The 16058-nt window shown below is 39.0% G+C and overlaps 1 protein-coding gene across 1 annotated transcript in view; it reads right to left on the bottom strand.

Annotated features, from left to right (window-relative positions):
• The window catches only part of Polq (DNA polymerase theta), a 109721-nt gene that overhangs the window by 36049 nt on the left and 57614 nt on the right, over positions 1-16058 (bottom strand). Inside the window, exons 16-19 of the mRNA XM_034515555.2 lie at positions 11082-14089; positions 8992-9135; positions 7421-7617; positions 2272-2512 (exon numbers count right to left, since the gene is read on the bottom strand). Coding sequence (XP_034371446.1) covers positions 2272-2512; positions 7421-7617; positions 8992-9135; positions 11082-14089 — 3590 coding nt within the window. The remainder of the gene's footprint in view (positions 1-2271; positions 2513-7420; positions 7618-8991; positions 9136-11081; positions 14090-16058) is intronic.

The raw sequence follows: 16058 nt of genomic DNA, 5'->3' as shown, positions 1-16058 counted from the left end.
AGATCTTGAAAAAGTCGTTTCCTTTTTTTCAGACTTTATTTATTTATTTTTAATTATATGTGTGTGTTATGTGTGGGTATGTGTAGGTATGTACACATGACTACACATGTCCTCAGAGACCAGAAGAAAGTGTTAGATCCTCTAGAGCTGGAGTTATAGGTTCTTGAGTTGCCTGATGTGGGTGCTGGGAATTGAAGTCAGGTTCTCTACAAGTGCAGCAAGCACTCTTAACCTCAGAATCATCTCTCCAGCACCAAAATAATCATTTCTAAACAAATTTTAATAGCTTCCTACATTGCCTCCAAGTCTTCCTGTTTCTGAATGATTATTCTGTAGGTCCTATGACTGGGAAAGTCTTAACATTGTATAAAATACACTTGACACTCCCTATCACCCATTTTTTAAAACTACATAGTAATACAGCCTCCAACTTCCAAGAATTTGAGATTAAACCAAGTGCCTCCATGCCCAGCTCATAATTCAAATAGTTAATGAATGCCTAAAATGTTACCAATCAAGTCTCTAGCATGACCTCTAGAGACAAGAATGTGAGGCTTTCCAGGATATCCGAGCAGAGACTGCAGGAGCTGTGATTCAGTGTTACTGAGCACAAATGCAGGAGTGCCCCTACAGCACCAGGGCTAGTCTTCCCTCTCCCTGGTCAGCCTATACTGGTTTAAAGAGGCTAAGAGACTGAAACACAAAAGCTCCTTTCTATATAGAAGCTGATGATGATAATCAACTCAGAAGAGCATCCTCTGTGATCAAGCAAGTCAATGTGGACTTAGTCCTTGTAATCCTGTCCCTGAGTGCTAGGAAGATCAAGAGGCTTTGTGGTAAAGGTAAAATCACCATAGCAACAAGTGTGATAACAAGCATTCACTGTGTCTCATTGGTCTGTACAATAACTTCCTAAGAACTAGACTGTTGTGGGTAGCCTTGGTGCTATTTGTATTTTGATGCTAATTTTGCTTCCCAAGAGGGGCTGCCTGGGATGAGGAGTGAATCACTACTCAGGTGACTTCTCCTAATGAATAGATTTCAAGGAACCAATCACTGGGCGAGTAGTCTGGGCTTCCTGGTCGGAGAAAGGGACAGCAGAAGAGGAGAGGGACTTGGCTTGGAGATGGTGTGGAGGCCAAAATGTAGGTAGGGGAGGCCCCGGGTTCAGGTGGCAGATCCGTTGGGATCTGCTTCAGAGGATTTATAACTTAGAATGGCTTACAAATTAGGATGCTAGTTGCTGTGCCCAACAATTGTGTTACCATGATGCTAAACTAAGTTTGTGTGATGTTTTCCTTCACGAGGCGACTCAACTGGGTTCCAGAGAGAAAGGTATAGTGGCAAAGCGTGGGTTTGCAAGAACTGCACCCCAGAAAGCTGTGGGAATTTGAAAGCATGGGGGTGGGGTGGCAGCAGCATGCCATGGGAACTTAACAAGCTGGTGGAGAGATTTCGGAGCTCCGGGTCAAAGAACCATGAGATGAGAATAGGCTGGCCTGCATGCCGTGCACTGTCAGCCTAGTGCGGATTGCTTTTTTAACATTTCACACTACAACTTTCACCAGCTTGGTGGAGGTTCCTGTCTGGTGAGGCAGCTCCGACTCAAGCCTTAGATTCTCAGCATACTGCTCTGCTATTCTGGTTAGCTCATGGTATAACTTCCTCATAATGAAGACATCTTTTTTCCCTTCATCATCTTTATTATATATCATTTATTACACGTTTCAAGTCAAGAAGTCTATCCTGGGCCAGCAGACTTCTCAAAAAGTCCATGGTGTCTTGAGAGACAAGGAAAATCTCATAACTTTCCTGTACTAAAGAAACTATTAATAGCTCTAAAAAAGAAGTGGTTCTGCTTTTTAAATTCTATGAAAGATCTGTTATACGAATAAAATCATTTGATAAAAATTCAAATATATAACTGCCAACAACTGAACATGATGCTGCTAATTCAAATAACTGTAATAAGGCCAGAGGTCAGAGGATTATGGCTGAAGGAGCACCAGACGCATGCTTTTAACATGACCATGACTGTTCTATTGATCAATGGCAGACTGAGGACTTGTGGTAGAGGCCATGCAGTCTGCAAATCAAAAGTATTTACTACCTGGCCTTTTACAGAAAAAAAAAATCTTGACAACCTCTGTCGATAATCCAGAGGATTTGCATATAACATATAAGTTACCCACCTGTGACCACAGAATAGCTCACTGTATATCTACAGTATCCCCTGATTACAACATAAAATGCTACACACTCTGCTCTTACCATGAAGGTTTTCCTTCTGCAACAAAGAGTTGAGCTGATTCATGGAGCTGAAGATGAGAACAGACTCCACAGATGCTCTGTACCGTCCAGAATGTTCCGTGTTCACATTTAGCCCCAGGCTCTGAATTCCTGGGCCTGTCTCTATTCCTTCTAGGAGTGCCAGCTCATCAGGGAGAAAACTGGTCACTATGCTATGAAGAGTTGGCTCCTTAGAATCCGGGTCAAGAAGCCAGCATGCCACCTGAATGAGACAGCAATGAAGGTTTTTACATTAAAAGGGAGGTCAGAAAGTTAATCATACTTGATGCATTTTCAGTTCACATCCCTGCAGGGCTCTGGCTGGCCTCGTTCTGAAGCAGGCTTGAGAGCCAAGTACTGCTTAAAGGAAAGTATGTCTCATGCCTGAAAGGCAGAAGCAGGAAGAATGTTGAGAATATAAAGCCAACCTGGACTATATGTTGAGTTAGCTTAGGTTACAGAGGAAAATCCTGTCTCCAAAAAAAAAAAAAAGAAGAAGAAGAAGTTTATAGAAGAATGCTGAATGAGAAAATTTGACATAAAATTACCATTTCTTATTTAAAAATGACATTTTTATGAATATTTTATCTTCTTATATCAAAATACTATGGGTAATTAAATCAATAATGGAATACTACAAGTAAGTAGTGTAAGGTTTAATGAGAAGTGCTATTTAAATCAAGAATGCTACTGTAACTGTAATGATAAACTCATATCACCAATATTCTTATTTGGATTCCAGAACGTCAAAATTAAAAGATAACTTTTTATCTAGTAAAGGTCAGTTTACAATCTTTGTTCTCTCCACCACAAAACAAAACCCTAGAGAAGCTAAGATATGGTGGAGATACCCTAGCGGCAGAGAACTTACAAAAACCCTGAATTCAGTTCCCACCACACTATTTTTTTTTAAAAGTTCCTTGTCCACACCTACTAGGGATCCCACAGATCATCACACCATGGTCTCCCCTTCCCCAAGCCTTCAACAACAACAAGTACTCTCTGCAAATATACCAATCTCACAGGACAGTAAAACAGGTAGCATATAGCCAACACACTCTGAAAACACTGAGGAAATAAAAACCAAAGAATAAAACATTTACCCAACAAAGACAAACACAGAAACCAGCACCTAGACCTAAAATCACCACAAACCCAGATGCCTAGATGACAACATAAAAATACAATTACCAAGGGCTATGTCTCCACTACAGGCAAGCTATGCTACCACAGCAAACCCTGAATATTCTAACATAGCTAAAGCACAATAAAAATACCTTAAAAACATCTATATGAAGATGATAGAGGACCTTAAAAAGGAAATACATCCCTAAAGAAAGCAAAGGAGAAAAAAAAAAAAAAAAAAAAAAAAAAAAAAATTGAAGGAAAGGAATAAAAAAATTCATGACCCAAAAAAAGAAATAGAAGCAACAAAGAAAACATACACTGAGGGAATTCTGGAAATGGAAAATTTAGAAATGTTAACAGGAATTACAGAGGCAAGCTTCAACAACAGAACACAAGAGATAAAAGAGAGAATCTCAGGAACTGAAGACACACTAGAAGAAACGGATACATTGGTCAAAGAAAATGTTAACTCTAAGAAATTCCTGATACAAAGCATCCAGAAAATCAAGGACACTGAAAAGACCAAATCTAAAAATAGGAATAGAAGAAGGAAAAGATTGCCAGATCAAAGGCGCAGAAAATATTTTCAACAAAATCAAAGAAGAAAGTTTTCCTAACTTAATAAAGGACATGCCTATAAAGGTACAAGAATCATACAGAACACCAAATAGATTGGACAAAAAAGAAGAAAATACCCACCATCACACAATTATCAAACCACTAAACTTACAGAACAAAGAAAGACTATTAAAAGCTGCAAGGGAAAAAAAGACCAAGTAACATATAAAGGCAAGCGTATTAGAATTACACCTGAGTTCTCAATGGAGATTTGAAAAGCCAGAGAGGCTTAAACAGATTGCTGCAAACATTAACAGGCAACAGATGCCAGCCCAGACTACTATACCCAGCAAAACTATCAATCACCATAGATGGAAAAAATAAAATATGACATGTTAAAGTCAAATTTAAACAATATCTATCTATAAATCCAGTCCTACAGAAAAGGTACTAGAATGAAAACTTCAATCCAAGGAGGTTAACCACACCCATGAAAACACATGAAATAACCTCACACCAGCAAAACCAAAACAAGGGAAAGGTGCACTCGAGTGTAGACACACACACACACACACACACACACATACACAACCACTACCACCACCACCAACAACAAAATATAACAGAAATTAACAATCATTGGTCATTGATAACTCTCAATATCAAAAGTCTCAATTTCCCAATAAAAACCAGACTAATGGAATGGATACGAAAACAGGATCCCTCCATCCTTCTGCTGGAAGATGTTAAGAAACACACCTCAACATCAAGGATAGATATTATCTCAGGGTAAAGGGTTAGAAAAAGATATTCCAAGCAAATGGACCTAAGAATCAAGCTACTGCAGCCATTTTAATGTCTAACAAAATAAGACTTCAAGCCAAAATTAATCAAGAGATGGGGAAGGATACTACATACTCTTTAATGAAAAAAAATCCACCAAGATGACATTTTAATTCTTAACATCTATACCCTAAACACAAGGGCACATATTTTGTAAAAGAACACTACTACAGCTTAAATCACATATTGACTCTCACACACACAATGGTGAAAGTCTTCAATATCCCACTTTTACCAAAGGACAGGTCATTCAGACAGAAAATAAGCAGAGAAATACTGCAAATAAGAGACATCATAAACCAAAGGGACCTAAGAGATATTTGCATAACATTTCACCCAAACAAAAAGAATACACCTTTTTAGCACTTCCCAGAACGTTCTCCAAAATTGACCATATACTCAGTCACAAAGCAAGTCTCCACAGATCCAAGAAAAGTGAAATAACTTCCTGCATCCTATCAGACCACAATGGATTAAAGCTGGATTTCAACAATAGAAAGCTTACAAATTCATAAAAACTAAACAACTCTCTACTGAATGGAAAAAAATGGGTCAAGACAAAAATTAAAAATAAAGACTTTTTAGAATTGAATGAAAATGAAAATACATGCATACCCAGACTTATGGGACACAATGAAAACACTGCTAAGAGAACAGTTTATAGCACTAAATGCCTTCTTAAAGAAACTAGGGGCATCTTATACAAGCAACTTAACACCTGAAAGCTCTAGAACAAAAGAACTAAGCATATCCAAGAGGAGTAGCTGGCAGAAAATAATCAAACTGAGAACTGAAATCAATAAAATAGAAACAAACAAAAAAAAACTATACATGTGGGGTTTTTTTGTTTGTTGTTTGGTTGGTTGGTTTTTGGTTTTTCAAGACAGGGTTTCTCTGTGTAGCCCTAGCTGTCCTGGAACTCACTCTGTAGACCAGGCAGGCCTCAAACTCAGAAATTCGACTGCCTCTGCCTCCCAAGTGCTGGGATTAAAAGCATGTGCCACCACCACCCAGCAAAAAGAACTATACAAAGAAATCAATGAAAGGAAGAATTGGTACTTCAAGAAAATCAAGAGAGACAAACCTTTATCCAAACTAACTAAAAAGATGGAGAGAGAATATCCAAATTAACAAAATCAGAAATGAAAAGGGGAACATAACAACATATACCAAGGAAATCCAAAGAATCATAAGGACATACTTTAAAAATATGTACACTACCAAAATTAAAAATTGTAAAATTTTTAATAATATTTTAATAAATTAAGAATAATTTTCTTGATAGGTACCACTTACCAAAATTAAACCAAGATTAGATAACAATTTAAATAGACCTATAACCCCTACTGAAATAAAAGCAGTCATTAGAAGTCTCCCAACCGACAAAAGCCCACGGTGAGATGGTTTTATCAAAGAATCCTACCAGACTTTCAATGAAGAGTTAATCCTAATACTCCTCAAATAATTCCACAGAATAAACAGAAGAACACTGTCCAATTCATTTTATGAGGCCACAGTTACCCTGGTACGCAAACAACAAACACTCAACAAAGAAAATTTCCCCCATGAATATAGATGCAATAGTACTCAATAAAGTACTTGGAAACGGAATTGAAAAACACATCAAAAAGAGCATCCATGATCAATTACGAGTCATCCATCCCACAGATGCAGGGATGGTTACAATCAATAAATGTAATCCACCAGGTAAATAAACTGGAAAGAAAAAAAAAAACATATGATCATCTTATCAGATGACTAAAAAGCCTTTAACAAAATCCAGCACCCTTCATCATAAGAGTTTTGGAGAGATTCAGGATGCCAAGGACATACCTAAACATAATAAAGGCAATTACAGCAGGTCAATAGCCAACATCAAATTAGAGATACATTCAAAACTAAAATTAAAAAAAAAGAATTCTATTATATTTGACTATTTTACTAAAAAATGTTAAAATAGTACAATCTTCAATTCCACTCTGTTACTTCATACATATCTTAGCAACACCTCGGAGAATGGTGTATCTTTAAATAAATGCCTCAGTAAAGCATTAAAGTGGGAAATGTATACTACAGTAATCTAACTGCATCACACTTTGCTATTGTACAGAACTGTTCTGAGGCACTACTGATGTGATTTGCCTCCAAGTCCCTCAGAGCACACTCCCTTAGACAACTCACACTCATGCACTTGTGTGTTCTGCCTCCACACTCCTTAGACAACTCACACTCATGCACCTCTGCTGCCATCTTCACAAATATTTGAAAACTCCTGCTATTATATTCTTAAACTTTATAGTTTATATTTCACTTCTAACTTACCATGGTATAAAAATCCATAACTGATAACAAAAAGTAAAGTTCTCTTTAATCTTTGAGGAAGAACATGACCTTTAAAGTTTAGAATTTATGATATTGCTACTTTTACTCACACACAGAGGCATTTGGCACACAATGATATATTCTGGGTATATGAGATTCCTGGCAGGGAGGCGTCTTGTTTGAAAGTTTTAAGTCAAATCACTGAGGCTAAGTACATGTAAATAGTTATTCCTAAGAACTAACAATGCTGCAGTATATAAAATTACATATAAGATAGAACCTTGGGGTCTTCATAACTGGGTTCCAGGGAGATGCCACAGGACAGGAGAAGGACTTTGTAGGTCTGGATGAAATCATAGGTGACAACTGACCGCTCTCGGTCAGACTTCTTGTGCAAGCAGGACTGAAGGTACTCTATCCTGTCCTTCACAGTTAGTGTTGCATCCAGAGGTGGTGGGGCCAAACTAGGACTCATTTCTAGGAAGAAAAACAAAGTCTTAATGTAAAAATTAGACCCATTCAATTTGAAACAGCAATGCTTAATGTTAAAGACTGAGAAAGATTTACAATCCTAAGGATCTGATTCCAAATAACTGCTTGTTCAGGTCATAGCACTGATATGATAAGGTACTCTACAATCTAAAAATGATGGCTTGGACTAGATTTATAATATTCTACTTTATTATATGGGTTAAAATTCTAAGTATCAAGACTTCTAATCATACAATTGTATTTTCAGAATAGAGTTAAAGATAGGTAGCTTTAGAAATTAAGTTTAAAGAGAGACATACAATGCTGTATGAAAAATAAAAGTAGCTACTCAGCCAACACAACACTCTACAAAGACCCCAGGGATCTCATTCTCACTGAAGAATAGACACTGCATGCCATCCCTTCTGATTGCTCCTGAGGAAGGAGCTATATAATCAGATCCTAGCATCTCTACATTGTATCCTACCCTCCAAAGGCTCCTCCAGCAGTTCCACAACTCAGAGACCATAGTTCTCTAGCTCAGCACTACCCGTGGATGAACAGGAAAAGAAAGACAGCAGAAATTGCTACAATCCATTGTTAATGGCTTCATGTAACAGGCAGTAGAGAGCAAAGGAAGTGTTTCTAAAACCTTTTATTCTGGTCCATGGGCATGGCTCCACAGAGGAACCCTTGTGCAGCAGGTGTGGGGCTCTGGATTCAGTCCCTAATAGCACAAGAAAGAAGGAGAGCTTAAGGGATGGTGCAGTGAAGCCACCAAACTACACTCCACAGAAGGAAGGAAAGATTTATTGGAGATTTAAACTGCTGGGCTGGCTGTCAGGACAGAGAACAGCAAAAAGAGTGGGGAAAGCCTCTTCAGTTTGGGATAGGTGGGGGCAAGAACAGCCTGGAGCCAGCATGGGAACTTTGATCTGTCACAGGCTTATTTGGGTCAATAGGACAATAGATAGCCATTACCAAAGGTAGCTGTCTGTAGGGGGCAGATACTGGCTTTTCTTACAAGCAGAAACCCAAGATTTCTGAGGAAGGCTGAATTTAGGGTTTTGTTTACCCAGAATCCGGCCTGAGTGAACCCAGACTGTCATTCAGGACATTGTCAGTACCACTGCCATTCCTGGGGCCTGGTTTAGACCTAACAGAGGGATAGGGAGGAGAAGATGGATCCATTCTGATTAATATATGTGATTACTATATATATTGTTATGCTCTAAATAATTATTTTTAATCCTAAAAATGAAGCCTAGGCAATATCAGAAAATTATTCTCATATAACTTAAAAAAAACTCAAGAAAAACAAGAACTCCTTTAATAGATGTCTTAGAGCATATATGACTTAACCTAACACCAATTACTTACCAGACTGCTTTTGTTCCTTCTGCAATGACAAATAATAGGCATCCTTTCCACCCCAGCACACTGCTAGTCCAACTACCACAGCACCGTCAGAGCCACGCACAGGAAACCCATCCTCTTCAACAGTGGCTTCCTGTGGCGAGCTAACTAAATAAATGAACAGTAAAACTGTCAAAACAATTTCCAATATTCAAGAATCGAGCAAACTATAAAAACTATGATACCCAAAACCTTTACTTCATCCTTCATGGTGGTACATACTTTACAATGTCAGCACTTGGAAAGCTGAGGCAAGATGATTTTAAATTCAAGGCCAGCCAGGGCTATATAGGCAGATTCTGTCCCCAAAGCATGTGAAGAACAATAAACAACCCATTTATTTGTCCTAGGTAGGTTTCTACTGCTGCAATAAACACCATGACTAAAAGTAGCTTCAGCTTACTGCTTATGGTAAATCATGAAGCAGGAATTCAAGGCAGGAACTAAAGAAGAGGTCACAGAGGAACACTAATTACTGGCTTGCTCCACCTGATCCCTTATACCACTCAGAACCACCTGTTCAGAGGTGGGGCCCACAGAAGGCTGAGTGTTCCACATCAGTCACTAACCCAGATAATGCCCTACAGATTTACCTAGAGACAATCTGAGAGAGGCATTTTCTCTGAGAGATTCAGTTTCCCAGGTAACTCTAGTTTGTGTCAAGATGATAAGACTAGCTAGCACACTGCTTAGAATCTGTAAATTCTAAAATATCATTTGGGTGATCATTTTTAGGTGTGCATAAGTTACTTTATGTTTGTTTGGTTTTTTGAAACAGAGTTTCTCTGTGTGGCCCTGGCTGTACCTGGAACTTCTCTGTAGACCAGGCTGGCCTCAAACTCACAGAGATCCACCTGCCTCTGTCTCTGAGTGCTCGGGATTAAAGTCCTGTGCCACCACATCCAGCTTATATGTATAAGCTCTTTTTACATTCCCATCAATTAAGATACCTGTCACAATGAAAACTGTACCACAGCTTGCCTAAAACAGATCTATAATGACTAAAGAGATACCAGTAGGTAAACAAAGCTGTTTTCCAAGTTTCGATAACAAATAAAGACCATTTCACACACAAAATAAAACCTTTACAGCAAATTCACCAATTCTTAACCAAAGGTACCAAGAGTTTTATTGTGAACAATTAAGTGTAATTTTTATATCTACAGTCAACATTTTTTCTAAGTTAACATCTACTTAATTTTACAAAGGTCAATTAACAATTTAATTTACAATTACAATTTCAATACCTGAAAGATACTGGTACATAGGAAGACAATACATATTTGTTAAATTTAAATGAACTTTATATGTCTCCATGAGAAGCCTGCCATTATGGTTAATGAATTAAGAATAGAAACTGCTATATACTAAGCACACGTAGAATCTGTCAACAACACACATGCTTTAAGAACTGAAGATGAGACACTTACTAACAACTTACTAAACAAACACATAAACAGAGCTTTGTGGTAGCCAATCAAACCTGATTTCCACAACAGGTTGAGAAGCTGAATATTGCAATTCCCCAGTCACAAGACAATGTTCATGGCATCATTTGACCAAAGGTTCAACACTGGAAACCCACAATCTGTGAGGATTTGGAACCATCATTTCAGCACAGATTGATTCGTCAGAGGGGCTAATGCTCAAGATAAACCCTGGAAAGTTCAGCTAATGTATTGTGAGAAATACAGCATTGATACGCTGTGTGATTTTATAGTGACGTAAAGAGCAACTTGTGAGTGCTAATGAATAATAAAAATTTAGTACCATGAAAGTGTGAAAATATCCAAAACATATTGTTTTATATTAATATATATGCTACATAGCCCTCTTACAATGGAGGGCAATTAATAACAACTAGACACACATATATCCATCTAAGAGATTCTTATTAAATGAATATACTTATTTAAGTATATATACATGTATGTATGTGTGTATACATATATATATTCTCCAATCCATGTAATTCCAAATTTCTTGTGTGTGTATGTGTGTGTGTGTATTCCGAGACCCCAGTGTAGAAGAATTGAAGCTTAAAAAATCCTTACCTTGCTTCAGCCTTCCACCTATGGTAGCAGTTTTGGAAGATGTCAAACTTGTCATCTTTTCACAAGCCAGAGAGATGGAAAAGCGCTTTTGGCATTGCCACTCCTTAACAAATGTCTGAAAGAGAATCTGGTCACTCGCTACGTCAATTATGGCCAGACTTTCTGAGCTGCATGAGGCTTGAGATAATGGCAGTCCATCCTGAGACTGCAGAAAAAAACTTGTGTCTACAACAGAATGATCATAGTCCTCGAAGCTGTCTCTAAACTCTTGACTTAAATCCTGGTTTTGATTATCTAAAGGTGAGCCAAATAAACAACCTTCCCCCGGCTGTAAAACACTGCTGGCTTTCTGACGCTTTACAGGTGTTCCGAGAATCTCTGGAAATGCTAGCTTAGAAGCAGAAGCAGGAACAGGTGTAGGAGGAATGAGGCCATTGTCATCAGCTGCAGCACTTTCTTTACGAGGCAAGGGAGATGAGGTTGCAGCATGCCTGGCTTTGCTCTCTAGCCCTTCAGTTCTGCTTTTAACTTCATTAGTGGAGAGGAGTGAAGTTCTCTGAACTGTCCCCAAATCTGAACTTATTTCCTGTCTCTCATGTGACTCTGTGCTGTTTCCTTCAAAACAAGACAAGTTTATATGTGTCAATTTGGGCTTTTCATTTTCTAGAGGACTAGACACTTTATCTAAAATCCTTTGCAGTTCTGGACTTAAGTTAAATGATGCTCCTGACCAAGTGAATGAATTATCTTGATTTGTCTCCATGAATTTGGGCTTTGGGGACCCTTCATTTTGATCTCCTCTGACCACTTCTCCTTGGGGACATTCATTACCCAGCACTGCCGAATCACTGGGTTCTAATGTTTTAAGGGTTACTGGGTTACAGTTCTCTTCCACATGAAATGGAGCCATATTGTCTAAGACTTCAATCACCTGTGCAGAGTCTATCTCTGAAAATATAATAGATTCACCACTGAGACAATCCACTTGCTGCTGAGTACCCTGAAACTCACTCATATTTGGTGTCACAACTGGGTCTTCTTGTGGGTGTGGATTGCTGAAATGGTTTGGTATCATTTCAGACAGGAGTGGCTGTTTTGCCTTTGTATCAGGTGACTGTCCTTGTCCTAAGCCATCTTCTCCAAAACTGTCAAATAGTATACTATCACTCATATTCAAACTGGTTTCAGGCAGACTTTCTTCCTCCACACCAGTAGGAGTTCTCATCTGAGGGGCCAGTGGGATGATTGGCTTCACCATTTCTTGTGTTTCAAACCCTTGAAGAAAACTCTTTAGTTGGGAATCAGTAACAGAATGCTCATTCTCTTTAAAGCAAGTGCCGTTCTCCCTCTGAGGTACTGGAGAATGGAAAATGAGGCCGTCTGGAGTTCCTCTATCGATGCTCTTTTCAGTGTTTGCTTTCACAGACTCTATATTCTTACTTTCTACATGGTCAGTGTTGGCTGCTCCTGGGACATGCTGGTCACCTGGAGCGCTGTGACGCTTGTTCTGCATGGTGGAGCCCTCCTCCATTATCCCTACTGCTTTTGCTCCTTGCGTGGCATTTTCAGTTGCCATCTGTTCAATTACTTCCTCTGACTGAGTATCCAAGTGTAAGCTATCTCCAAAGTCACAGAAGGCTAAGTTAGAAACATGACTATGTTCAGTTTTATTTGTTGCATAAGCACCTGTTTTTCCTTGTACTCCAGAAGAATTTAGAAGATTTTCACACTGGCCTCCTGCTTGACCAAGTTCTCCAGTTAACTGAAGTGCCTCAGTTCTGCCTGTGTTACTTCCCAATGCCTGACGACAAAGATTTGAATCATGTTCTTTGCTATTAAGCTTTATAAGTTCACATTTGATGGGTGCAACGTCATTTGAGTCTCTGCCCATGTAACTACTACCAGCTTGTCCCTCTATTAGTGTCTTCTGTCTGGTGCGAGTGCTTGTGTGTTTCTCACTGTGGTTTTCCAGGCACTGGCTGATGGGATGTGTGTCTTGGAGCTGGCTTTCTGCACCATTCTCTGTGAGCACCTCATTTACCTGTCCTATCTCAGGAGCAGCCGATCCTCTTCTGTCTCTAGCAGCACCAGAGGACTGGCCAGTCACATTTTTATTCTGAGATCCTGCAACGGAATGGTCCTCAGCAGCATCACTTTCTGGTTTTTTCCTTAAGCAAAGTTGCTGCATTTGTAAAGGGAATGAGGTTTTGTTGCATTTTTCTTTGGCACAAAAAGATATGTTTTTTGCAAATAGTCCTGAATTTCTACATTCTGCATTCTGTTTCTCTATGGACTTCTGTGGGTCCTCACATAGAGTAGATTTACACGTAGTCTGTCCTTGTAAATCATCTCTATTCATCCCAGAGTCATGCATGGAACTACTGCAGCAAGATTTTTTCCGATACTGTCTGTCTCTCCCAGATGGTAAACTGTTGTTCATCTGCTCTGAACCAAAACTCAAAGCAGTTTTTCTTGTTTTCTCCAATGAGAAAGTTTGAAGAACTTCCTTAGTGCTTGATTTCCCTTCTTTCAGAGACTTTCGAAGCATTTCTTTGTTTATACCTAAAGTTTTTTTTCTTGCTCTACAAATGGAGGGTGTCTGGAGCTTGTGATTCCCCTGGAACTTACAGAGAGAGTCTGCGTGCTCTCTGCATTCATCTATGCCTTGCTCTGCATCTGGTGACTGCTTATCATTAGAATCGATTGCTTTCATGCCATTTCTGCTCTTTGATGTTAACCTTTTATGAGAACTCTTAGGTGGAGATTTGAATGTGTGTTCTTTTACTTCTGACTCGCTGGTCAGTGAGCGTATGCTAGAACTCAAGGGTGAATGTGGATCCCACTGTACTCCCATGTCAATTAAGTCCTGCTGCAGAATCATTTTGGCTTCTTCCACTATTAAAGTTGCTGCTTCCCTTGCAGATAAACCCTTGCCAGTCACCCAAATAGTTCGCATACTCCGACGTTCTTCAGCTGCTTCCTCTTCTTCATCCACTGCCTTCCGGGCACTACTCAAGGACAGGAGAAAAAGAGAAAGTTAATGCCTTTCCTTCATTCACACAACATGAACCCATTCTATTTAAGCTGGTTCAGTGAACTAAAATGGCAGTGGGGGCGGGCACAGAAGAAGGGAGAGGGGTGGGGGAAAGAGACAGAAACAGACACAGACTCTCATTCTAGCTGAGAGAACTAAACACTGATGTTTAAACTACATTCTTGTCAAATGGTGTAAGGGACGTTTAGAGGGAAACACTGAAGAAGACAGGCAGTTGGCAATTTTTAAATAGCATAATACAGGAAATCTCTACTAAGATAGACTTCTTAAGCAAAAGCCCAGAAAGATGGCACAGCATTTAAGAGCACTGGCTGCTCTTTCAGGGGACACAAGTTCAGTTCCCAGAATCCACAGAGCAGTTCAATCTGTAGTCCAACTCCCCAACAATGGTCAGCTGTGAACAGGAAGTCCAAGGATCTAGTAGTTGCTCAGCCCCACAAGGCTAGCTGTTTTAGGTTGTCTTCTGTAGAAGTAGATTTCAACATATGTGCTGGCAAGTAAGTGCAAGTGGTGAAGAAGAGCATCTCTCTTAGTTGTCAAGACTTAATTTTAAAATTCAATTTATTTATATGTTATGTGTATGCATGAGTGTGTGTGCGTGCGTGTGTGCATGCATGTACAATTTAGAGGACAATTTATCAAAGTGGTTCTTTCCTTCTACCATGTGGTTCCTAGAAAATAAAATCAGATGTCAGGCCTGGCTACAAGCACCGTTACCCACTGACCCATCTCACCAGTACAATGGTGCAGAATTGCCATAGGCTATTTGGAATATGCCCACCTTGGCATAACTTAGAGCCAGATGTGAGGCAATTTATATAAAAATCATGCATGGGTCCACAGAAATCTATCAATTTAAAAATCAACATAGAATCTAAATTTATAGCAGAATGAAATAAAGATTATCTACTTTTTTTTTTTTTTTAAAGTAACAGAGAACTAAACTCACCACTAGAGTGAGCTCTTCTGGAAGATAATGGTCTAGACCCCAAAAAATCAAACAATTATGTAATTGAATGCTAGGGGGAGGACACGATGTGGCAAAAATGAGTGAAGTTATGATGGCTGAGATTCTTCCTTCCAAGCACATGAAGTAATAGGAGCAAGTTCTTCCCCCCCTTCCCCTCACCCTAGGTGAGACAACTGCAAGCCAAGGACAGGTTCAGGAGACATCCCAGCTTACATTTCACTGTTGCTTACATCATTCATAAAAGGGGAGGTAAACTGTAGTAAAAATCTTATGTGTCAGTCCTATGACATGCATCAAGCAGCAAACTGACTGCATGTGCAGGAATCACACAGGTGGAAGGCCCTACCAAGCCTCTGGATGATGAAGGTTAAGCCATAAACTTAGCTAAAACCTCATGAGAAATCCTAAACCAGAACTGCTATCAAAGAGACTTCTAAATCTATTACTTGCAGATACAGTGATATCAATAAATATTCAAAGTTATTCTGAAACCATTTTTTTAAAGTAGTTCATTACAGAAAATAGATAACATGGCTAACAAAGCCTTTAAACTTCAAAGATGTAAAAAAAATCCCCAATCCTACTATAAGTTAAATGACTCACAAGGTAAAGGACTTGGGCTCCCACCAAATTTCCCATGACAACATACAATGCAAAGCAACAAGAACGAATGAAAGAGAAAACAAAAACTCAATAAAAGGAAATACAGAACCTAGTTGTGGTTTCTCTCCCCAGAATTCAGGATGCTGAAACAGAGGATCTCAAGTTCAAGGAAAGACTGGCCAACTTAACAAGATCTTATCTGGAGGACCAAGTAGGACAGAGATTATATATTAAGTACACTGTGCTTCAAATGATTACAGTCAGAGAAGGACAGTTTTGAACATACAGTAATTTTTTGTAAGCGAAGTATTCCTCAAGGCTTCTCAGTAAAGGATGAGTTCATCCAACT

This window comes from Arvicanthis niloticus, chromosome 12 (genome assembly GCF_011762505.2).
Source record: "Arvicanthis niloticus isolate mArvNil1 chromosome 12, mArvNil1.pat.X, whole genome shotgun sequence".
Lineage (NCBI taxonomy): Eukaryota > Metazoa > Chordata > Mammalia > Rodentia > Muridae > Arvicanthis > Arvicanthis niloticus.
This window is presented reverse-complemented; position numbering and strand designations above follow the sequence as displayed.